The sequence below is a fragment of the Typopeltis vanoorti genome, chromosome 1 (genome assembly GCF_054136105.1).
Source record: "Typopeltis vanoorti isolate ZY-2024b chromosome 1, IOZ_Tvanoo_1.0, whole genome shotgun sequence".
In the NCBI taxonomy this organism is placed as follows: Eukaryota; Metazoa; Arthropoda; class Arachnida; order Uropygi; family Thelyphonidae; genus Typopeltis; species Typopeltis vanoorti.
The window spans coordinates 167658071-167683647 of record NC_143549.1 but is presented as its reverse complement, the minus strand read 5'-3'; the positions used below and the strand labels follow the sequence as shown (position 1 = coordinate 167683647).

Here is a 25577-nt window from a genome sequence, read left to right as displayed (position 1 = left end):
CAAGAAGATTAGCCTCGTATTTTGTGTTGAATACTATGGCTACTCCTTCTTTTCCTTGATTGTTATTGCCTGAATATAACATTTTGTATTTATTGCTCAGAAAGATCTCACCAGTTTTGGTCTTTTTTGTTTCAGTCACCCCTATTATGTCGATCTGGTACTTATCTAATTCCTCAGCTAGCTCCATTTCTTTGCCATTCAGGCTTCTTACGTTGATAGTACCGATCTTTAACTCTGGTGATGTTGAGTTGGAGTTTGTTTTCAGATTTGTTCCAGTAGCTGACTTTTCGCTGTTCGCCCTGGTTCCCTGGCGAAAACAACGGGGGCCTTGTTTAACCGGGCGACGCCCCAGCCGGCATGAAATTTTGTCATGTTGTACCATCATTTTTTATTTTGGTTTAACCAATAAGAATACAATTTGGTCGGCTAAATCCCAAATTGCCAGCCCATCCTCGTTCGTTCAGTATCAAAGTAGATACCCAACAGGGTGCACCACGAGAAGGTGAGAATTGGACATTAGGTCAGAAGCCCTGGTCGGTTCTCCGCATTCCTTTAAAGGCTATGTGGAGGTCTCCTCTTAGTTATACAGCTTTGACCCTTAAGCACCCCGACAGAGATCAGTTCAACACAAAATGGGTTACTGATAAAGATTAAATATTAATAGAATATATTGCCAAAATGTATTGTGAATGAATGCAGGGAGTGTAAACAATTTCAAGGTTCAATATAATGGGCACATTAATATGCTGATTCCAAGGAGATTACTGTAATAATAATAATTTCTTAATAAGTAAAACTAACTGCCTGCTTTGCTGTGATTATGCATACATTTATCCTTGTATGTCACATTCACTGGTCTCACAAAAATTATATATTCTTACTTATCATCGTATGTTTGTTTTTTTAAGAGTTATCGTGTAATATTATATTTAACTTAGAAAATGTTCACATAAGCATTGATGTATTGGTAGAATTTCTGTTAATAAATATCTTTTCTTATATCATATGAGTGTATGATTATTCCACAAACTCTTGAATATGTTATTGCCTAAGCATTTTAGTTTCATACAAAACAACAGTGTAGAATGGAAAAGTTAAGTACTTTTGAAATGAAGTTCGAACTGAAGTGACATTCTTCTGTTTAGTGCACAACTGAGCACATCCCAATACCTTATTTAATCATTTTATAAATTGATAACAAAGCAAATATTATTTCACAATTATGACTTGTGACATTATACTGAAGGTTTATATGATGTATTTGTGATGATTATGTGCTTTATTATATATAGGGACCGAACTGTATTTCAGAGCACCCTAAATTTTGCACATCTGAAAAGATTGGGGCTTTCCTTATCCTCATTACATCATCTCATAATTCACATAATTTTTTTTTTTTTTTTTTGTGATAATATATCAATTAGGTATTAATTAGGTTTTAAAGAAGGCCAAGTTCCTTGGCCTTGACAGACCATTCAGCCTACATACAAACAAACATGCAAGAGAAAATGAGAAAATTAAGTATTTTGGAGTAATCCTCCTTCAACCAAGCCATTGTATCATTGTTGAATACATGAACCTATGAATCCTACCCAAAGGTTGTAAACATATAGTACATTAGTACTGTGCATGGGCTTGAGGGTTAGATAATCTGGAAAGCCATGCTCTAGAGATAACACATGGAACTTTTTTATTTCAAGCCTATTTAGGCATTACTGAATTCGTGATCTTGGACTGTGCCTTGAAATTCATCTACTACCTAGAAACATCTACATTCATGAATATGTATTCCCATGGTGGAATTCAAATCCACAGTTGGTTGGAGAGTGAACCACTTAGCCAATCAGGCTAGCAGATTTCATTACAAAATTGTTCTTTTGGAGTGGAGATTTGGACCATGCAGGCCAGCAAATTTTTTTTACTATTGTGCATCATTTTCCTGAAACTTTGTTGCTGTAGTATGACATGCATTGTCATATTGCAAGAGGCATATGACTTTTCTATTAAACTGCCACAGTGTAACATTATCCAGAAGCATTGTGTATCTAACAGCAGTCATCCTTCTAGGGATTGCAGTCTTCAAACCATTACACTTCAGCTACTAGACTTCACATTTGGAATAATGCACTTGGACATAATGTTGGAGGTTTAATGGAGTATTGACAGCACTAAGAACAGATTAAAAACAAATTTTAATGCTTCCAATATTTCATCTCAGTCACTGAGACATCTTCAGGGAATACAAATAACATGTAATATATACAAAGACAACACAATACTCAATGAAACATGCGGTTAATAGTCTAAAGTCCTGTCTAGGTGGTGCATCCTGTGTTGGCATTTGTAGGTGGCCTAGGATATAAATTGAGACCTCTGATGATTATTGTTTTTGATTATTATTGATTCCAAATTTTGGGAAGGTTTTGCAGCCATATTTGTTTAAATTCAGTTGATTTCTGAGTGCCACTGCAGATTGTGATGTAGCATGTGGTTTCTTCCGAGAAGATCCCATGAGGTATCTAATACATGGTCTGCAAGACCAGATTGACCATAGTCATGATTGCAGATGTAATTTTTGTGTTCTTCTAATGGATGGTTATTGATCTACCCGTCTGTCTTAAGTATGCCAACTTAAGTTAAACAAATTAAATTCTGAAATCCTTCTGAAAGAAAGGCTGTGAACTGGTGAGGAATTGATTATTTTTTTAATTCTGTAAAAAGCACTGTAGCCATTGGAGAAAGGTGTTGTATATAGAATTGAATTCTGTTGAAAGAGAGGTTCCACCGTAACAAAGACTGTAGGCTCTATTGGTTAGAATTTTAATAATGCCATATTGTTGAGAGGGAGTGGTGGTTGGAAAGTTTGTAACAGGTCACAGTTAAAGGGGTGGTAGTGGGAAAATTTGTGACAAGTTTGTGAAGACAAAATATTGGAAGCATTAAAATTAGTTTTTAATCTTTTCTTAGTGCTCTCAATACTCCATTAAATCTCCAATATGATGTCCTCCCAGCACTTAAGCATTAGCATTCGGACACTTGGATAAAAGATGTTCCCCTGGCATCTGCTACACCCACACTTGCATTGTGATCATAAAAAATGTAGTGCAGTTTGTCACTCCATACATCATAGACTTATCACTACTGTGCTGGCTAGTTATGTTCTTTATATCATTGTAGTCTATGTAGTTTTAATAATTATTATTTATTTGATTTGATTTTTTATGTGGTTCCCACCCACAAAAGATTATTAGTAAACCTATAGTGCATTTGTACTGTGGGTGGGCTAAGGATTTTTTTTTCCAATTTTATTAATTTTATATATATATATATATATATATATATATATATTGTGATTTTTTAATTTATTTTTATATAGTTTGGAAACCCTGCTCTCGAGACCATGATTGTCATAATTAATGTTTGGCTCATGTGCAGTTGCCCTTCCATAGAAATTGAAAACATTGTGCAGCTTTTCACTAACCCTGATGAGAAAGGGGGAGTCAGATCCCCCCCTCCCCCCGGCCTATAATTTTTAAGGGCCAAGGTGTAAGTTTTTTCTTTGTAAATGAAAATAATTTTAAATTACAAAATTCTGTTTTTTTTTTCTTCCCCCCCCCCCTCACTTCAGAGAACCTGGTAAGTTATTTTCCCCAAGCCCAGTTTTGGTCTCGATGCCACCGCTTACTATTAATTGGAACCGCTGCTCTTAGAACTTCTTGTTGATTGCCTTCACATTGGACTGTGTAATTTCAAGTATCCTTTGATCCCTTAGTATCTTTCTATGCATTTCTATGCTGATATGACATCCTCAGCCAAGAAATTTCTAGCATTCTTAGGTGCCTTGTTAACTTCATGTGTTTCTTGGCTGAGATCATCTCGTTAATGTTGCTTACAGTTCTTTCAAAGTTCATAAGCTCTTCATGTGCCTTTGATACTGTACTACAGATTATAGCTAACAGTGTGATATATCTGTTTCTGCTCCGTCCCCCCCTTATAGTAGTGTGGGCAATATATGATAACAGGAAATATGTGTATTGGTATGTTTCATTCTGAAAGGGATTTTCCACTACTTATTTCAACATAGTATAACTATTCTCAGTTGTTTATTGAAGGTAAGAAACAGAGAAGAAACTTATTAACGTTGAATATACGCATGTTGTCATTTTTGAATAATTTATTGGGAGAATATAATTTAATGTGGAACTGTGGATAGAATTACTGAACTAAAGGCAATTTATGTGTGTGTGTTCTAACAGATTTAGTAGACAGTAGGTTAATAGGTATTTGTAAATAGGTATTGTTTATATACTGGTCATCTTTTTTTTTTATATTAAACTGTAGTGTAGTTTTACATGTTACATGTTTTTTAATGTTTTAATATGTATATGTGATACATTTTAACATAAGCAGAAATTAAATCTGATTGTTATGATTATAAGTTTGTCCCTATGTTTTTAAATTGAAATTGATATTGTACTTTAAAATAATGGTAATTTATTTTATATTTAAGAACACTGGTGCATTTAACCAAGGGGAAAGTAGAACCATTAATTTTTGCACCAGATATCCAACAATCAGAAGTTATCAATCACTTTAAAGGAGAACCATCAACAACTGAAACAAGGTAAGTATTCAATATTTATGATAGATTTTTGTCATTTATTTTTCAAAGCACCTATAGACACTACAATTATAAAGAATTTTTAGGCTTTACTGTCAACTAATATGCCCTTCAAATCCCATTAGTGCAAAGAAACTTTATAAAGGCTTCTAGCCGAAGGCGAGTTAGTTTCATATGAAAGTGTCCATGTTTTTCGAAAAACTCTCAGAAACTTTTTTTTATCCTGCTAAACAGACAGACTGGCAAAGAATACATGCAATTAGCAGAGTAATAGATATGGTTAATCACTATATCATAACATTGATTTTCTAAAAAAAAAAAAAAAAAAAAAAAAGCTACTTACTTGGTCATGATAAGCCATTAAGCCTAAGATTTAAGGGAAGGTGATACATATGTGTATATATAAAATTCCCCAGACCCCCTCCCAATGAAAACCTGTGTGTGTGTGTGTGTGTGTGAGAACATGGACCAGGGTGTTTTAAAAAATAAAATAGCAAGCTTTCTTATATGAAGGACTTCATTCTGACATACACTATCTACCAATAATTGTCCAGACACTCCTGTTATTTGAGGTTTATTCCAGGTTTGTTAATAACATAAAAACCAGTGTACAGATAGTAGGAAGTAGTATTTCATCATAGCAGATGAATAAAGATGATATGGCAGCACGACGTGAACTCAGTGACTTTGGGAGAGGTGTCATTGTGGGCTGTCACATTGGTGGCAAATCCATACGTGCTATTGCTGCTTAATTGGAGCATCCAGAATTAAACAGTTGGTGATGTCATCAACAAATGGAGATGTGATGCCATAATGTCCTCGATCTGTCGCTGAACTCAGGGCTGCTTTAATGGAGGAATGGAGACAAATTCCACCCTGAGGTATGCCTCACATTGGTGGAAAGCCTCCCTCAGTGGGTGCAGGAGGTGATCAAAGCCAAAGGTGAACATAACCCAATATTAGGGTTCATCTGCTGGTATCAGTTTTAAATTGCTGAAGTGTCCAGACAGTTATTGGTGGATAGTGTAGATGCACATATGATAAGTTGGTTTGGTAGACATCACTTTACTACATAGTCACCAAAGATATTTATCCATTTGTCCCACCATAACACCAAGTGAAATTTTTCAATATATGACAAATAGTCAGGGGCCATCCATGGAAGTTGTGTAAGAGTGTGGTTAGTTAGGGTTATGCAGACCGATTTTTTGCAGGGCGAGTGGTGAGTGAGCGGAATGGATTGCCAGAATTGGTTGTGAGTTCCCTGACAGTGAATGGATTCGAGGAAAGGTATGATAGGATTTGTGTGTATAATGTTAATTAGGATCTTCCATAATGAGTCTCCAGACTCCATGGAGATATCATAAAATAATAATGATACATTATGTGCATTTTCAAAGAACCCTTTAGACCATTTAAAATATTTCAGCTATTTAGGCATTTTAATGAATGTGGCAAATTAAATATGAAAATAGACAATAAAATAACCAAAGTTGATATGTTGCGGAGTTGAATAAATTTGTTGAATAAATTATGTGGTGTATAGAAAACTAGTTGAATAAATTTATGTGGTGTAAGAAAGAAATTAGCCAAAACAATAAACTAACAAGACAGTATTCAATTTTGAGAAAAATTATGGGGATGAACGGATTACATCAGTGATAGTGCAATATTAATTAAAAATTAATTAAATAAATAATGAATGATTACCAAAACAGGTGTTTGATCCCAAGATAGCAGGAAAAAAATTCTCAAAAGTACAAGATCTTTGATGCAGTTAAAAGTCCTCTTTCTTCTTCTTCTTCTGCAGCTTCTCCCACTTAAGTGGGGTCACTGTTGATGATGAGTCTCCTCCACATCCTCCTGTCATTGGCTGTCACCACATCAAGTTCTTCATCCTCAAGTCCTCTTCTACCAGCTCCCTCCATCTCTTCTTTGGCCGCCCACGCTTCCTCCTTCCTTGCAAATCCATCTGCATGACCCTTCTTCCCACATATTCTCCTCCCTCCTCATCACATGACCAAACCATCTCAACCTTGCCTCCTGTATCTTCGCTCCTAAGTTCGTAACTTTCACTGTTCCCCTTACATAGTCATTTCTCAGACGATCCCTTCTGGTCACACCGCACATCCACCTAAGCATTCTCATCTCTGCTACTTCCATCCTGCTGATGTTATTTTTCCTCAGGGCCACAGTTTCTATAGCATACGTCATAGCTGGCCTCACTACTGTCCTATAGATTTTGCCTTTCAGATTGATCGGCACCCTCTTATTGCATAACACTCCAGCCATCCCCCTCCAGTTCCTCCAACCTGCATGTATCCTGCATCCCACTTCCTTCTCAGCTCCTCCATCTTCTTCCACTGTTGAACCTAAGTATCTAAAGTCCCTCACCTTCCTGATGACATTTCCTTCCAGCTCCAGATCTGTCTCCTGGCCACTGTGCAACACATATACTCTGTCTTACTTCTGCTCAGTCTCATACCTCTCTCTTCCAGTACTTTTCTCCATCTTTCCAGTTTAGTTCCTGCTTCTCTTGAATCTGCACACAGCAAGATGTCATCTGCATACAACATTGTCCAAGATGCATCTTCTCTCACCTCCTCTGTCAATTAAAAGTCCTCTTTAAGATCAAAATATAAGATCTAACAATACTGGCATTCTTATAAAATGTATACCATGGAGGAAAATTGTTGATAAAAATGTAGAGTTATCATAGTATATCTCGCTCTTCATTGTATCTATGGATCCCTCACACACCCCTTGATGGTACATATCAGGAATTTGATGCTGTTGATGATGAAATTTACATGCAATTAAAATTAAATTATATTGCTTCGAATTCCCTCAACGAATATAGTGTATATAAAATCAAAATAATTTATGGTGAAAATTAATTGTTAAGATGTATTGCTTAATGAAATATTAAATTCAAATTCCTGTTGGCCTCTGTTTGTTATGACATTACTAATCTATAATACCTATTAGAATTTGTCAAGTTTTCTATTATATGTAGTCGTTTCACTTTCAAGAAATGTTCATATAACCTGCATAAAATTTCTCTGGAAAAAAGTGCATTAAATAATTTCAATGTAGTGAAACTATTTTACATTATGAAGAATTTACAAAGTTTTTTTATCACTGAATTTATAACATATGATCTTGTTTGTACAAGCAGTAACCTTTTCTGAAATGTCTTGTACTATATTGCACAACCACTAGTTAGCATAGCTTGTTAGAGAATTAGTCTTGATACTGTCTGATCAGATATTTATGAGACTGCACTCTATTTGTGTAATTAATAAACTAAATTATGTAATAACATATAATAAAATATTAATCAGCTTAGTAATTAATTTAAAATTAAAATACTAATTTTAAATTTTAAAACGATTTAAAGGTCTTTTTTATAACTTTTGTTCCTTTGTTTAATAGTTAGGTTTGTTTATTTGCCTGGTATAAATTACTTAATTTGCTTATTTCACCAGGAATGTATTGGCTGAATCTGCTCGCATTGCAAGAGGAAAAATTCAACATCTTTCTGACTTGAAAGTGAATTCTTGTGATGCTGTTGTTTTTCCAGGAGGTTTTGGTGCTGCAAAGAATTTGTGAGTGCATTTGTATTATATTTATTTTGATAAGTTCTGTTTGCCTTATATTTATCTATATTTAGCTCTGCCTTTCGTAGTTTTGCTTCTAATAATTTAGCACTTAATAATTTTACTGTTTCTTGCTTAAAAAAAAAAAGATGATTTTTCCATTAAAAAAAAAAAAAGGAACAATTACTGTTACAGCAAATTCACAACAAATTATCAACAAGGAATGCTGTTTTAAAGAAAATTCACTATAGCAAACCACTTGTAAAAATAGTAATAATTTACATTTGTTTCTCTCTGTTAGTATTTTATTAGTAGTAGTTTAAACGTGGTTTTGTAACCACGCATAATTGGCACTTGCGATGTGCCCAGTATCAATTTATGTAAAAATGAATTGTAAAGTATTTGATTGTACTTACTATATCTGATAGTTGTAATAATTTCAACGTTCTTTATTGTAATTCACAATTGTCAAGTAAGTGTAGTAATATTTGTTGTTCGTTGTAAAGACATTCTCTTTTTACTAACAAAGACAATGTGTCAGCCATTACTACCTAAATTTTTCTTGCCATTTAGATGAAGTGTGCATGCTCACTGAGGAGATTGATGAGTGGTTGACAGCTGACTTGAAAAGGAATCACAGCAAGGTGAATCCTTTAACTGAAAAAGTTGAGATGGCCAACAAGTGAATAAAAGGAGATATTAAGTAGATGTTCTATTTTGACCTTCTATTTCAATGCTCAAAGAAATGTAAAATGGAAAGTTTCATCTTCTATCACAAGGACACTGGTGATATTAATTATTTTATCAGAACAAGTGAAATCTGAATTTGTACAGTGGCTTTAATGAAGAGGCTTTACTTTGTAATGGTATTTATAAAGAAGTAAAGGAAACTATTTTTCTCTGGTAATAAGTTTATGATATGTCGTCTTGAAAATGAAACTACCTGAGGTAAGAATATTTATTCTCAGTTAAACAGGGAAGATGAATGGAACAATGTGTATTTTTGATTTGATTTTTATGGTGCAAAGACATCAAAGGTCATACTGCACCAGAAACAGAGGTTACAGCAGTACATATGGTAAACAGTTAGTAGGATAGTTACAAACATCTATGCCCTTGGCAGTATTCGAGCCTGCAGCCTCTTGGCTGGAGAGCAGATATGCTAACCACTTGGCCAACCTGGCCAACTGGAGCATATGTGCTAAATAAGGAAATAATGCATAGTCCCATGGAAGTTAAGACGTTTCATATTTTGTAAATAAAAAAAAAAGCCTGAAAAAGAACAGGCTTTAATGAACATTTATTGTTTGAAGGAATTCATTGTGTAAACCCAGATGTTCACTCTAGAAGACTGGTTAAGTACATGTTAAATAAAGCAGTGATAGAATGAGTCAGTGAAAATGATTTCTATCCTTTAAAGTTAAAGGAAATCTCTAAAATATAGTTTCTATTTAAGAAGACCTTGGATCCAATTAGTTTTGTAGTTATTCATTTAATTTTATCGACAAGGTATATAGGTGTTTTAGTTTCATTAAATGTATATATTTTTTATTTGCTCTTGACTCATTTTCCAGATTCAAAAAGGAATATTAACTTTTTTTTGCTATTGTCGTGACGTTGTTCTTTTCATGTTCGAATCTGCCATCTTGTTTAAGTCACTTTCATAAAATAAAACACAACTAATTGTAAATTGATCACCAATCCAAGGGTAGAGAAATTTCTATTATACTGCGCCACTCTATCCTTAGATAAGTCTATATAAAATAGCAGGATCAATTCAAAGTTAGTTAGCAGTCTCCTCATTCATTCTGGCCGAAGTATTTGTTTTCTACCTGGGATTCCCGCAAGATTCGAAATTTTGTGAATGGTGCAATAAAAAGGAATTCAGGCAAACACAATAATTAGATAAACAAAATGAAACATTTAATATAAGCTATATAACACATACATAAATTCTATCTCTAATTTTAAACAATAGAATCAAGTTAAACATTAGGTCAAGTCAATCACATTAGTTCAATTTTCCAAACCTTCACATAACTTTCTCAGTTTCTGAGTCACAAAGTTCCTACACTTAATTAAACATAACAGAACTTCCTATCTAATCAGTTTCCACACATTTCTCAGCCATGCTATAAGCACAAAAAATATCGCTGGCACTAATAGCTGTAAATATCTCTCAAGCAATTCTTATCTTCAATTCTCAATTTCGAAGAATTTCCACAGTTAAAGTTAGGTTAAACATAGCGTAATTAACACCCAATTCTTCATGCATTGAAATAATTCTATATGATAGTCCTTACCAGAATTAGTTCCTAGTACATCAAATACGTTGTGAATATACCTTCAAAATATATTTATTTCGCTTAAGAACACATCTATAAGACTTATCCACAGTTATAACTAAAACACTATTAATCGCACTTCAGAACTCTAGACATCAACTGTAGGGTACTTGAATTATCCTTGTTATCACTCATTAACCAATTAAACACTGTGCAGTTCTCCTTAGGGCAAATTAGAAATAAGTCGCAATTCTAGACCAACTGGGTTTATTCAGAATTCTTCACTGAGCGTCCAGCATTTTATATCATCCGATTACGGCATTAATTTCTTTTTATTATTACTGCTGACTTCACCTTCTGACTTCACCTTCAGCTAACTATAAGATTCACTTCGTCTTTGCTCGCATATAAATATTATCCCTTTTAATTTCTGCCCTTGAGAACCTTTCATTTACTTCCACTTCTGTAGTTTATACCCTTGCTTCCGTTCACTTCAAAAAATTCGTCTCAACTCTCTGTGTTACCTCTTATTTTTTTTATTATTCTCCCTCCAAGCTCACGCTCTGTTCCACTCACGCTCGTTTATTTCATGCGTTTCCATGACAACAAATAAACGTAAACATTTTCGTTAATGTTACATAAGGCTATACCACTACATTGAGTTAATAAAAACACAATAAATAGAATATTAGAGCTACTTAATCAACTCTTTCATTTCGTATACAGATAACTATAATAATATTCACGTTACAATATATATACATAAGATATAATAAATTATACACATATTATTGTTTAATAAATTAATAGCTGATTAAGTTCAGAATAAATACTTAAATAATAATTCTTAAATAAGGAGTAATAGATAACTTTTATACAAGTCATGATTAACATATAATAAGCAATGTTAAATGTGAATATAAAAAAAACAAAATACACAACATAGTTTCATTCACAGTTTAATATAGGTGTTTTAGTTTCATTAAATGTATATATTTTTTATTTGCTCTTGACTCATTTTCCAGATTCAAAAAGGAATATTAACTTTTTTTTGCTATCCTCTTCATGGACTCGTTTGTGAGATTAATAATATGGATGTTATTTTTTCTTTTTTTCTTTATAGAGAGATTGCTGTATATGCTGTTATATTTATATTATGCTTGATGAATTTTCTTACCAATATTCAAACAAATGTATATTTGTTGTTACTCGTGGTCTTAGTCACTGATACTTAAGTCTGTAATGCATAATAAATATGCAATGGTGTTCTTATTTTCCTTGATACTACTAATTCATGGGCTTGTGTTATTGGTAATCTGTATGATTTTCTTACATAATTCATGCGGACTAAAGTCATACCAAAATATTTTGATTATATATGTGATGAATTTATTTCAGTATTGATTTCCCATGTAGTATCTCAATGATAATATTTGTGTTAGTTTTTTCTGCTGTAAATAGATTTGTATAGACAGCAATATATACTTTGTGTTATATATTATGAATTGAATGGACTTGTTTACTGTCAGGCATGACTAATAAAATATATGTTTTTTCCTTCATATGTCATAGACTGTGTAAATACATCACTGGATAAATTCATCTATATATATATATATATATATAGATAGATATAGGTAGTTAGCATATTTGCTTCAGTATTGGTAGTTACACAAGACAAAAATTAGCCATGGCATTAACAAAAGCTTATAAATTGATTAGATCTGGGACTTGAACATGTGATTGTAATATATTAAATGACTGTGTTACTTCCAAGGGTGACAAAGCTGAGTAGTGAGATATTATCCTCACTAGTAACCCAGCACAAAATTTTTTCAAGCCTTGTGTGTGTGTGTGTGTGTGGAACAAGGTCATCATCATCATAACACTAATTACAGGTATAGACCATATTGGTCTGTTCCGGTCTCATTATCCATCCAATATCCTCTTTTGAGGTCTACCCTGCCTTCTCTTTCCAATTGGCTTATATTTTAGTATTTGTTTAGGATGTCGAGTGTTAGCCATTCGGTTTACATGTTCAATCCATTTTTGTTTATAATTGTTTAGTTTTTCTTCTATTGATTTTGTTTTTAGTTCTTTTAAAATGTCATCATTCCTTTTTTGATCTAATAATGTGTATTTTGCTGTTCTTCTCATAAATCTCATTTCACTTGTTTTTATTCTTTGTTTATCTTGTTTGTTTATTGCCCAAATTTCACTGCCATATAATAATGCGGGCACTGCTAAAGTATTGTATATTTTCTGGCATGTTTTTTTTATTTATTTATTTTTTTTTTTACTATATTTGTGTCGAGTGTTCTATTTATCAGGCCTATAATCTGTAAAAATTTTGAAGTTTTTAATTTTATGTCATTTTCTCCTTCATATGATTTCACATCCAAGATAACTAAAAGTATTTATCTGTTCTATTATTTTATTATTAATAATTATTTTGCTTCTAACTGGAGTTTGTCCACAAAATGCCATTGTTTTAGTTTTATCTATGGAAATTTTCATTCGAAACTGTCTAATATAATGTTTAAATTATATATTGCTCTTTGTAAATTGTCTTCCTTATCTGATATTATTACCTGATCATCTGCAAATAAAAGTGTATCTATTTTGTTATTCCGGGAAATTTCTATACCTTGATTGTTTAAAGTGTTCCTTGGTTTATAGATTGTTTTTCAGACAACTTTTCATTTATTTTTATTTCATTATCTTTGTATATATTCAATATTGCATGTAGTAAAATATTAGGTATATTTATTCTTTGTAATATATCAAACAGTATGTATCTTTTTACTTTGTCAAATGCTTTTTCGTAATCTATAAACAAAAGATGAGTTTCAAAATTAAATTCTCTTCTTTTTTCTATAAGTAGTTTTAAACAGAAAGCTGCATCCATTGTAGAGCATCCTTTTCTAAATCCATTTTGACATTCTAATAATATTTTTTCACTGTATATTTTTAGTTTTTCATTAAGTATTCTGCTATATATTTTGTAGCATGTATTCAATAAACTAATACCTCTGTAGTTAGCAGGTTTTGTTTTATCCCCTTTTTTAAATATAATTATTACTATGCTTATATTGCATTCTATTGGTATTTGTCCATTTGTATATATTTTATTTAAAAATTTTAGTAATCTTTGATGAAATTTTTTTCCAGGAAATTTATACAGTTCGGAGTTTATCCCATCTTCTCCTGCTTATTTGCCATTTTTTTATTTTATTTAGGTTTCCTTTAATTCTTTCATTGTTATAATATCATTTAAGGTATTTTTTAAGTTTCTGGTGTAATTATTTTTGATGCCAGTATTATCCATCCAAAGATCTGTAAAGTAATCCAAGAATTCTTTTACATCTATTTCACAATTTCTGTTTGCAGTTTCTTTATTATATCTGCATTCATGTGTTTTAGTATTTTGTATGCACTGGGTCTTATTTTGTATATGTCATTTTCTAGATATGATACAAATTTTTCCCAGCTTTCTCTGTGGCTCTTTCTGGTTTCTCTTTTGGCTATTGCTCATCTTTTTTTATATTCAATTTCATCTTCTTGTTTTTTGCTACTTACCATCTTTTAAAAGCCAGCTTTTTATTTTCAATTATTGTTTTATTTCATTGTCCCATATATGTAATTTTTTATTTTTATGATATTTTTTGTGTGTTCCTAGACTTTCATATGCTGCTGATGCGATAATTTCTTTTATATTATTCCATTCTTTTATATCCTCTGTTGGTATAAATTTCTTTTTGAATCATTTCGTAGTCTTACTTTGTAATTAGATTTTGTTTATTTTTTTGTATTTTTTGTAGCCAGTTTGGTGGAAATCTTAGTTTTTATTATTATTATTTGACACCTCCAGGAAGTCCAAAGACTCATCGAGGGAGAGTGTGCCAACAGCATCGAACGATTGTCCTCCTTCCAACTATTAACCATGCTCAAACTTACTTAACTGAGCCATTAGTAGCAGAGGCTCTACCAATTGACCAATCACGGGAGTGCCGTAGCATTGTACAAACGATTTCGTACGTGTATCAGATTTGGAATATGTCCTTGGTGGGATTCGAACCCACAGCCTTATAGCTGGAGAGCGGATCTGCTAACCATTCGGCCAACCAGGCCGGCAATATACATGTATTCAAGGTAAAACTATTTCACTTAATATTTGAATGGAATTTTACCCTATTCCGTTTAATCATCATGGTCTGAAAAGTTTTGAATTCTCATTACCTCATATCACGTCTCTTCACCATCCATACTGACATTCCTCTCTCTCTCTCTGTCAATTTCTTGCCCTCTTCTAATTTTAACATCTAGGAAGAGGTTTGCTGCTTTTTCATTTGCTATAAAGTAGTCTGTTATTGATTTTTGTCCTCTTGCATACCATGTATATTTATGTATATTTTTATGTTTGTAAAATTTATTCATTATTTTTAAATTATTATATATTGTATAATCAATGAGAGTCGCTTTCCATTTTTGTTTACTGTTGGTTCTCCAAATTTTTGTATATTATTGTTAATTTTTTTCATTCCTATTCTGGCATTAAGATCTCTGGCTATAATTATATGGTCTGTTTTATTTAATTTTTCATATATTCCTTGTAACTCTTTGTAAAAGTAATCATTTTCTTCTTCTTTTCCTCCTTCAGGGGCATACACTCCAACAACTGTTAAATTTTCTTTATTTAATTTTAATCGAATTTCTAATATTGTTTCATTCCAGTATGTATAATGAGTTATTTTTGCTTTAATTTTAATTGATTTATGGATCCAAATCATTACACCAGCTTTTGCATGTATTTGTTTGTCCACTCCACTATATATGATATTGTAGTTAGCTGTTTCTTTTGTTCCTTTAAGTTTCTTTTTTGTTTCTGTAAGAACTGCAATTTCTATATTTTCATCATTTAAAATTTTATCTAATTCTTCTTTTTTATGTGCTATGCTTCTAATGTTCCATGTAGCATATTTCACTATGTTTTTCTTTTTCCAAAGTTTCTTAACCTTTTCCAGTTTGCGGTCATTTCCCATGTTTTCTGTCCGGTTTGGATTTCGTTGAGACTTGAAAGTAATATGTGTTTCCCTATGTTAAGTGACTAGCATGACGATAGGTATCCTAGTGGTGGGGCTGCCACCTTAAGACAACTAAGCGTGCCTTTTTTAGTCATCATCATCATCATCATCATCATCAAATTCCTGCCATGTACCCTCAAGGGGTGTACAGGATATGACAGTACTACATGAAAAAATTACATCATTACTAACTTCCTATCTACAATTTTCCTCCAAATCAGTCTGTTACTTGTCAAGACTCCAACATTATCAGATCTTATATTTCTATCGTCTAAGGCATTTTGTACCGTATCAATCCACCTATATCTTGGTCTTCCTCTGGGTCGTTTTCCTGCCAACCTGGCAGAGAACACTTGTTTTGCTAATCTTTCCTCTCCCATTCTATTTAAGTGACTATACCATCTGAGATTAGCTCTGCTAACGCATTCCTGGATGCTGACAATGTCAAGTTCTTTCCTAATATCCTCGTTTTTAATGTGATATTGCCATTGATGCCATCTGTTCACGCCTCTAATCTTTCTCAGGACTCTCATATCTGCGGTCTCTAGTCTTTGGTCAAGTGTTTTACTTCTGACCCAGCTCTCAGATCCATAAGTTAAAACTGGTTTGAACACAGTCTTGTATACAGCTAATTTAGTGTTCCGACTAATTTCTTTCTTATTCCATATGAATTTATTCAATTGACTTCCCACGATACCAGCTTTGCTGATTCTGTTGTCTATTTCTATATTTAGTTTACCATCTTCAGTAAAAATTGTGCCTAAGTAGCTGAAATGTTTTACTTGTTCCACAGGTTCTCCATTCACAACACAGTTGACATTTTCAATGATTCTGCCTATTTTCATTGTCTTTGTCTTTTTATTGCTGACCTTCATACCATATCTATTACAACAGCTATTCAATTTAGTCAGAGAATCTTGCAGACTTGTAGCGGATTTATTTACAAGTATAACATCATCCGCATAAAGCAAAGAGCTGACATTAACATCTCCAATTTTGATATCAGGTTTAATACCACATTCCTTCATAATGTGATCCATATAGATAATGAATAACAGAGGGGATAATGTACATCCTTGTCTCACACCAGATTTAACATTAAACCATCTTCCTGTACTTCCTTCAATTCTAACTGCTGACTCACAACTCAAATAAAGACTAAGTATTGCTTGATATAATGCCCCATTGACACCATATAACTGCAGCGTATTGAATAGCTTCTCTCTTGGCACCTTGTCATATGCCTTTTCCAAATTGACAAAACTTAAATACAGATCTTTGTTATATTCCCATGCTTTCTCGACTATTTGTCGTAAAGTGAAGATCTGATCCTGACAGCCTCTATTTGGCCTGAATCCAGCTTGTTCTTCACCAAGCTTTTCTTCCACAATTCTTCTCAACCGTTTCTCAAGTATACTTGCATAGATCTTGCCAGGAACACTCAGTAGGGAAATACCTCTGTAATTCTCACATTCAGTTTTATTTCCCTTTTTATATATGGGTACTATGAGAGCTCTACTCCAATCATCGGGAATTCGTCCCTCTGTCCAGGCTTTCTGAACTATGCAGTGCAGCCACTGTAAGACTCTTATACCACCATACTTCAGCATTTCTGGTCGAATATCATCTACTCCTGCTGCCTTTCCACATTTCAAGCCTTTGATGGCTTTTTCTACTTCAAGTATGGATATGTATTCCTGACTGCATGCCTGGTCAGTGTTTTTTATCACTGTGCTGTCATCACTGCTTGTTTCATTTAGCAGTTTTTCAAAGTAATTACTCCATACTTCAAGGATATCTTTTTCTCCTGTTTTCATGTCACCTTTATCATCTTTAACTTCTTTTACAGCACTCTTTCTTCCATTCGTAAGCTTCTTCAACAACCTCCAGAATATTTTGCCATCTTCTTGATATTTATTTTCTATATTCTTGCCAAAGTCCTCCCATGACTTTTGTTTAGCTAGTTTTACACACTGTTTAGCTTTCTTACATTTGTCTCTGTATTCTGTAAGAGTAAAAGCTGACTTATTTGCCAGGAACTTTTGATATGCTTTCTTCTTTTCCTTCACTGCCTCTTTAACTTCCTGTGTCCACCAGGGAGTTCTGATTTTTTTATCTTTGCACACAACCTCACCACATGCCTCTCTGGCAGAATCCATCAATGTTTCCTTCAGAGTTTGCCACTGAATCTCCAAGGTTTGATTCCTGTTCTCAAACTCTTTCATTTTCTTTTCAATAATATTTCTGTATTTTAGTCTACAGTTTACATCTGAGAGCTGCTCAACTTTTATTCGCTTTAAAACTTTCTTACATGTTATTCTTTTCAATATGAAATTCAATTTTATCCTGCTCAAGACTAAATAGTGATCACTTCCAATTTCAAATCCTCTGTACACTCTGGTGTCCTGCACCAGGGAGAAAACATCACTATCAACAATAACATAGTCAATGAGACTTTTCTTATTCCTAGCCTCTTCTCTCCATGTGAATTTGTGCACATTTTTATGTTGGAACATGGTGTTAGTAATAACCAGTCCATGTCCTGAGCAGAAATCCAACAGATATTTGCCATTATTATTAGCTTTGCTCTTTTCTCCAAATTTTCCCAAAATATTTTTGTATGTCTCACAATCATTTCCTACTCTGCTATTTAGATCCCCTACAAGGACCAACTTTTCCTTTTTCATTGTGTCAGTTGCTTTTTCTAAAGCCTCAAAAAATTCCTCCACTTCTACCTTAGTAGAACCTTCTGTGGGACCATAGGCACAAATAAGTCTCATTGTCCAGTTCCCCATTCTCATATTTGCCCACATTACTCTACTTGAGACTGACTGCCATTCAAGAAGATTAGCCTCGTATTTTGTGTTGAATACTATGGCTACTCCTTCTTTTCCTTGATTGTTATTGCCTGAATATAACATTTTGTATTTATTGCTCAGAAAGATCTCACCAGTTTTGGTCTTTTTTGTTTCAGTCACCCCTATTATGTCGATCTGGTACTTATCTAATTCCTCAGCTAGCTCCATTTCTTTGCCATTCAGGCTTCTTACGTTGATAGTACCGATCTTTAACTCTGGTGATGTTGAGTTGGGGTTTGTTTTCAGATTTGTTCCAGTAGCTGACTTTTCGCTGTTCGCCCTGGTTCCCTGGCGAAAACAACGGGGGCCTTGTTTAACCGGGCGACGCCCCAGCCGGCATGAAATTTTGTCATGTTGTACCATCATTTTTTATTTTGGTTTAACCAATAAGAATACAATTTGGTCGGCTAAATCCTAAATTGCCAGCCCATCCTCGTTCGTTCAGTATCAAAGTAGATACCCAATGGAAACTACAGTTTGAGAGGAAAGAGTCAACACCTCACCCTCCAGTTGCTCTAATAGCATTGGGGGGGGGGAGCAAAAAGTAAGAGAGAGTAGAGGGAAAGAGGAGTAGAAGACCAATCTCCAGACATAATATATACCAAGTATATATTGTATGAAGTAAGATCAGGTCTAGCTTGGGATCTCTGGTTTGCCATGCCCATACTCACCAATGTGAGCTCACAGGATTCACAGGATCTCACCAATGTGAGCCCCTGATTTTACATAAAACCACAAGGCGGTTTGATGTAAAATCTTTTCTTAACCTTTTCTTGTTTTCTTAACCTAGTCTTATATCTGATTTTACATCAAACCACAAGGTGGTTTGATGTAAAATCAGGTATAAGACAAGGGTGCACCCTATCTCCATTCTTATTTATCTTATTCATAGCCTGTGTAGAGTCCTGACCTCAACCCCCATCAAACACCTGTGGGATGAATTGGAGCTGCGATTGAGGTCCAGAGCAACACATCCTCAATCTGTTGCTGAACTCCGTGCTGCTTTGATGGAGGAATGGAAAAAAATTCCACCTGATGTCTGCCACACATTGGTGGAAAGCTTCTCTCAAAGGGAAGCTCTCCACCTTTCACTTTGATCATTAGGTGATCAAAGTGAAAGGTGGAGCTTATAATATCAGGACATACCTGATATTAAGGTTTGTCTGCTGGTATCAATTATAAATTGCTAAAGTGTCCAGACAGTTATTAGTAGATAGTGTATTTCTCATATATAAGTAATGAAAAGGTCACACCTTATTATTAGAATATAAAACTTTCAACTAGGATACGGCCTAGTTGAAAGTTTTTTTTTTTTTTCACTTGTTTATAAATTAAATTAAAGATGCCAAGAAATTCTATTTTTTATGACTTCTACATTATTTCAATCTTGGTATCTCTTCTGGGTCTGGCTCCCAATGATGAGACCTCAATAAAGGTTGAATCCAAGCTGGATAGTGGCCCTTCCCATAATGCATAGCATTATACACAACCAAAAGGCTGTGTGCTTTGCATTATAGGATTCTAAAATAATTAACATGAAGCCATTAGCTTCTATATACAAATAGCCTTGTCATGTCATGTGCAAACTTTGTTTGCTTATACTTGGATAGAGAATTAAACAGGAAGATGATTTCTCATCATCATCATCATCAAATTCCTGCCATGTACCCTCAAGGGGTGTACAGGATATGACAGTACTACATGAAAAAATTACATCATTACTAACTTCCTATCTACAATTTTCCTCCAAATCAGTCTGTTACTTGTCAAGACTCCAACATTATCAGATCTTATATTTCTATCATCTAAGGCACTTTGTACCGTCAGCTAGCTCCATTTCTTTGCCATTCAGGCTTCTTACGTTGATAGTACCGATCTTTAACTCTGGTGATGTTGAGTTGGGGTTTGTTTTCAGATTTGTTCCAGTAGCTGACTTTTCGCTGTTCGCCCTGGTTCCCTGGCGAAAACAACGGGGGCCTTGTTTAACCGGGCGACGCCCCAGCCGGCATTAAATTTTGTCATGTTGTACCATCATTTTTTATTTTGATTTAACCAATAAGAATACAATTTGGTCGGCTAAATCCCAAATTGCCAGCCCAACCTCATTCGTTCAGTATCAAAGTAGATACCCAACAGGGTGCACCACGAGAAGGTGAGGATTGGACATTAGGTCAGAAGCCCTGGTCGGTTCTCCGCATTCCTTTAAAGGCTATGTGGAGGTCTCCTCTCAGTTATACAGCTTTGACCCTTAAGCACCCCGAAGATGATTTCTTGGCATCTTTAATATGGTAAGTGGAAGCTTTGATTTCCTAGGCAATTAAATCTGTTAGCTTTTCTCAAACATTGTAGGAGTTCAGGCATTACTTCCTGCATCTAGCTAAAATAAAAGTTTCATAACTGAAATTCCTTCTTCTTATCTATAGATGTGCCACCTTTTCTCTGTTAAAGGAACAGATTTCTGTTTGCCTTGCACAGTAAATAAAGATATTAATGCACTGCAAATCAATCTCCTTGATTCTCAGCCCAGAGTTTTGATCCATTCTTTTAGACATTTTAGGCTGTCACACAGAAGTACTTTCTAAAAATATAAGATAAGAGCATATAGTACGGAATTTATCAACTTATCCAATACCATTTCCCAGCTGTGGATTATGTTATTGTTGATAGTGATGTTTTCTCCCTGGTGCAGGACACCAGAGTGTACAGATTATTTGAAATTGGAAGTGATCACTATTTAGTCTTGAGCAGGAATAAAATTGAATTTCACATTGAAAAGAATAACATGTAAGAAAGTTTTAAAGCAAATAAAAGTTGAGCAGCTCTCAGATGTGAACTGTAGACTGAAATACACAAAGGTTATTGAAGAAAAAATGAAAGTTTGAGAACAAGAACCAAACCTTGGAGATTCGTTGGCAAGCCATGAAGAAAACCCTGATTGAATCAGCTAGAGAGGCAAGTGGTGAATTTGTCTGCAAGGATAGAAAAATTAGAACTCTATGGTGGACACAGGAAGTTAAAGAGGCAGTGAAGGAAAAGAAGAAAGCATATCAAAAGTTTCTGGCAAATAAGTCAATTTGTGTGCTCTTAGAGAATACAGAGACAAATGTAAGAAAGCTAATCACTGTGTAAAACTGGCTAAACGAAAGTCATGGAAGGACTTTGTAAGAACATAGAAAGTAAATATCAAGAAGTTAGCAAAATATTCTGGAGGTTGTTGAAGAATCTTAGAAATGGAGGAAAGAGTGCTGTAAAAGAAGTTAAAGATGATAAAGGTGACATGAAAATGGGAGAAAAAGATATTCTTGAATTATGGAATAATTATTTCGAAAAATTGCTAAATGAAACAAGCGGTGACAGCACAGTGGTAAAAAACACTCAACAGGCATACAGTCAGGAATGCATATCCATACTTGAAGTAGAAAAAGAAATCAAAGGCTTGACATGTGGAAAGGCAGCAGGAGTAGATGATATTTGGCCAGAAATGCTGAAGTATGGTGGTATGAAAGTCTTACAGTGGCTGTACTGCATAGTTCAGAAGGCCTGGACAGAGGGATGAATACCTGATGATTGGAGTAGAGCTCTCATAGTACCTATATATAAAAAGGGAAATAAAACTGAATGTGAAAATTACAGAGATATTTCTCTACTGAGTGTTCCTGGTAAGATTTATGCAAGTATACTTGAGAAAGGTTGAGAAGAATTGTGGAAGAAAAGCTTGGTGAAGAACATGCTGGATTCAGGCTAAATAGAGGCTGTCAGGATCAGATCTTCACTTTACGACAAATAGTTGAGAAAGCATGGGAATATAACAAAGATCTGTATTTAAGTTTTGTCGATCTGGAAAAGGCATATGACAAGGTGCCAAGAGAGAAGTTATTCAATACTCTACAGTTATATGGTGTCAATGGGGCATTATATCAAGCATTACTTAGTCTTTATTTGAATTGTAAGTGAGCAATTAGAATTGAAGGAAGTACAGGAAGATGGTTTAATGTTAAATCTGGTGTGAGACAAGGATGTACATTATCCCCTGTGTTATTCATTATCTATATGGATCACATTATGAAGGAAAGTGGTATTAAACATGATATCAAAATTGGAGATGTTAATGTCAGCTCCTTACTTTATGCGGATGATGTTATACCTCTAAATATATCTGCTACAAGTCTGCAAGATTCCCTGATTAAATTGGGATTTGGAGGAAAATTGTAGATAGGAAGTTAGTAATGATGTAAATTTTTCATGTAGTACTATCATATCCTGTATACCTCTTGAGGGTAAATGGCAGGAATTTGATGATGATTAGTTTTTATCCGTTTTTATTAGAAGGCAAAAAATATACAAAAAAATAAAAGACACTGTTGTGTCTCTTCCCTTAGTCAGTTTCTGCATGGAGCATTTAGAAAAAAATGCTTCAGCACAACTACTCTTAAGCCTTTTGTTTGCCAAAATACATTGATGACTTGCTTTCTGTTTGGTTGCATGGTCCAGACATGTCTAACATTCTTTTCTACAGTGAATTGGATCCTAGGAAGTTCAGGTGGTAGTAGAACATGTCTAACATGTTCTTCTACCACCTGAACATCCTAGGATCCAGTTCACTGTAGAAAAAGATAGCAGTAATCTGCTTTTTTTTCAATGGTATCTAGCATCATATCTTCCACAGCATACAAGTAACTTATTAATGTCGGAAGATACATTCACAAACAGTACCATCATTTCCTCCTTCACCCATATCAACAATATGATCTTATGAAAAATGAACAGAATATTGAATCTCTCAACACCATGCTGATTATAGCTTGTTATTATTGTTTTTTTATATTTATCTGGATTCTTCAATGAAAAAAATTTTATATCTTAAAGAAATACTATCTTGATATAGCTTTAAAACTATATATCAATTTAGCTACCCTTATCTATTCATATATCAAGGATCATTATCTTGCCTTAGTTGGAATCTGCAATTTCTTGCTCCTGCAAACTGCCCTATTATAGACAAATTGAAAGAGGGAATACAAATAAACTACATCTCTGCTACCATGATGCTGATCAGAGACCTACCCTTGCAGACAATGCTTTGAACACTATCTCATAGAATCAAGTATGAAAAACTACAGTGCTTCATTATAGCCAGTACTGCTTCCAAATTTTGGAAGTAGCTTCTCTTAAAAATCAACTCAACCTAAATACAGTAATCCCTCAATTAATGCGCCCCCCGATTAGAGCATTTTCTATTAGTGCGTCATTTTTTTTCGATACCCAAATTCGATTAGTGCGTCTATATACATCTTAAAAATAAATGTTACAGATTTTAAAAATTTTCTATCTATACATTTTTTATGGCTAACTATTTTAAAAAATCACTCACCAGAATGAAATAATTTAGTTACTGATTTAAAGCATTTTACAAAGTTATTTTTAATGGCATACTACACTACTTCCACGTATGCTATGTATACTATGTTCCAAATTTTTACTACCAAAATTTATTTCGCCTGCTAATTGCCGTATTTTCCAGCATATAAGACGCACTTTTTTACCTTAAAAATTCATCTTAAAAATGGGGTGCGTCTTATATAATGAAGGTAAAGATTGTTTCCTCTTTTCAAAGTCATACACACTCCCTTTTATGTTCCAAGATCTTTGTAGGCGGTTAATGGTGCAATCAAATTGATGTGTGACTTCATGTGACTTCTAGCGCAATATTGGCTAAGAACTTGGCATCATCAGAAGGAAATTTTGTACAATTTGCGTAAAGAAAAGTGCACGGAACGTGGAAAAACAGCGAAGTGGCCAGAACTAGAGACCGAAGTTTTGAAATGGGTACAAGAAAATAGCATTGCCATTTCAACAAAAATGATTCGTACACATGCAGTCAAAGTAGCCTGTGAGCGTAACATTGAAGATTTTAAAGGTGGTGCGTCATGGTGTTACCTTTTCATGAAACGCAGTGGACTTTGTATGCATACAAAAACAAAAATCAGTCAAAAAATGCCAAAAGAATATGAAGACAAAATTATTTCTATATTATAAGAAATTAATGATGATAGAGAAGAGTCAGATGACAGTGACATGGGTTTTGCAGGTTTCTGAAAAGTCAGTTTACTATTAAAAATTACCTATTATTTTATCCATTCTTTTTTTAAAATCATACTTTAAAGTTTAGGTTTTTTCCAAAAAATTATATTAAATTTCTTGGGTGCATCTTATACACTGGAAAATACGGTACATGGCATTTTCCTGATCATATCTCGTACCTCCTTTGCAATTATTTTCCTTATATTTTTTATTTCATTTTAAAGTATTTTCCCAACCTTTCATCATTGAGTAAAAGAATTAATGAGCAAAAAAGTGGAAGTGTGAAAATTGCTCTTATAGTTGATTCGAAAAGTAATCTCATTGGAAGAAAAACTTGAAATAATTAAGAAAGTGAACGAGGCGAGTCCAGAGCAAAGATAAAACAAGAACACAAAAATGGGTGAGTCAACTATAAGAGTAATTTTAAGTAAAGCTGCTGAATACAAAGTATTATGATGATTGAATTAGAGAGACTTCTTTGTACACAGATTGAAGATTGTAACCAAAAACGGATCCTGCTAAGAACTGACCTTATTAAATCAAAAGCATTAAGTCTCTTTGCAACCTTGAAAGAAAGGGCTATCAATGATGGAAAAGAAGAATTCCATGTTAGTGCTGGGTGGTTTGAGAGGGCTACATATATGGTCTAATAGCCTACATAATGTTCTAATCACAGGCGAAGTTGCAAGTGCCAATAAGAAGGTGGCCACAATTTCCAGAGATTTGAAGAAAATTGTATAAGAAGGAGGATATTGTGACCAACAAATTTTTAATGTCGATGAAACTGGCCTTTTATTGGAAGCCAATGCCTTCCAAGACTTTTCTGGCTAAATCAAAGAAATCTCAGCCTGGTTATAAAGTCGCAAAGTCGATTGAAATTACTGCTAGCAATATGCGATCCATTTGGAAGCATATTCTTCCACATTGTGCAAATGATTTTAGAGGATTTTCAAATGAATCTAAGTTAATTAAATCTGATTCTGAGAAACTGAGTGATTCTGACCTGTTAAATTTAGATGCACAGTGGGAAGATGCTGAAGAATATGAAG

At 33.9% G+C, this 25577-nt stretch overlaps 1 protein-coding gene across 1 annotated transcript in view; it reads left to right on the top strand.

Moving 5' to 3' along the window:
- Positions 1-25577, top strand: part of LOC150110627 (ES1 protein homolog, mitochondrial-like) — a 100251-nt gene that overhangs the window by 36149 nt on the left and 38525 nt on the right. Inside the window, exons 3-4 of the mRNA XM_090395324.1 lie at positions 4511-4624; positions 8110-8229. Coding sequence (XP_090251450.1) covers positions 4511-4624; positions 8110-8229 — 234 coding nt within the window. The remainder of the gene's footprint in view (positions 1-4510; positions 4625-8109; positions 8230-25577) is intronic.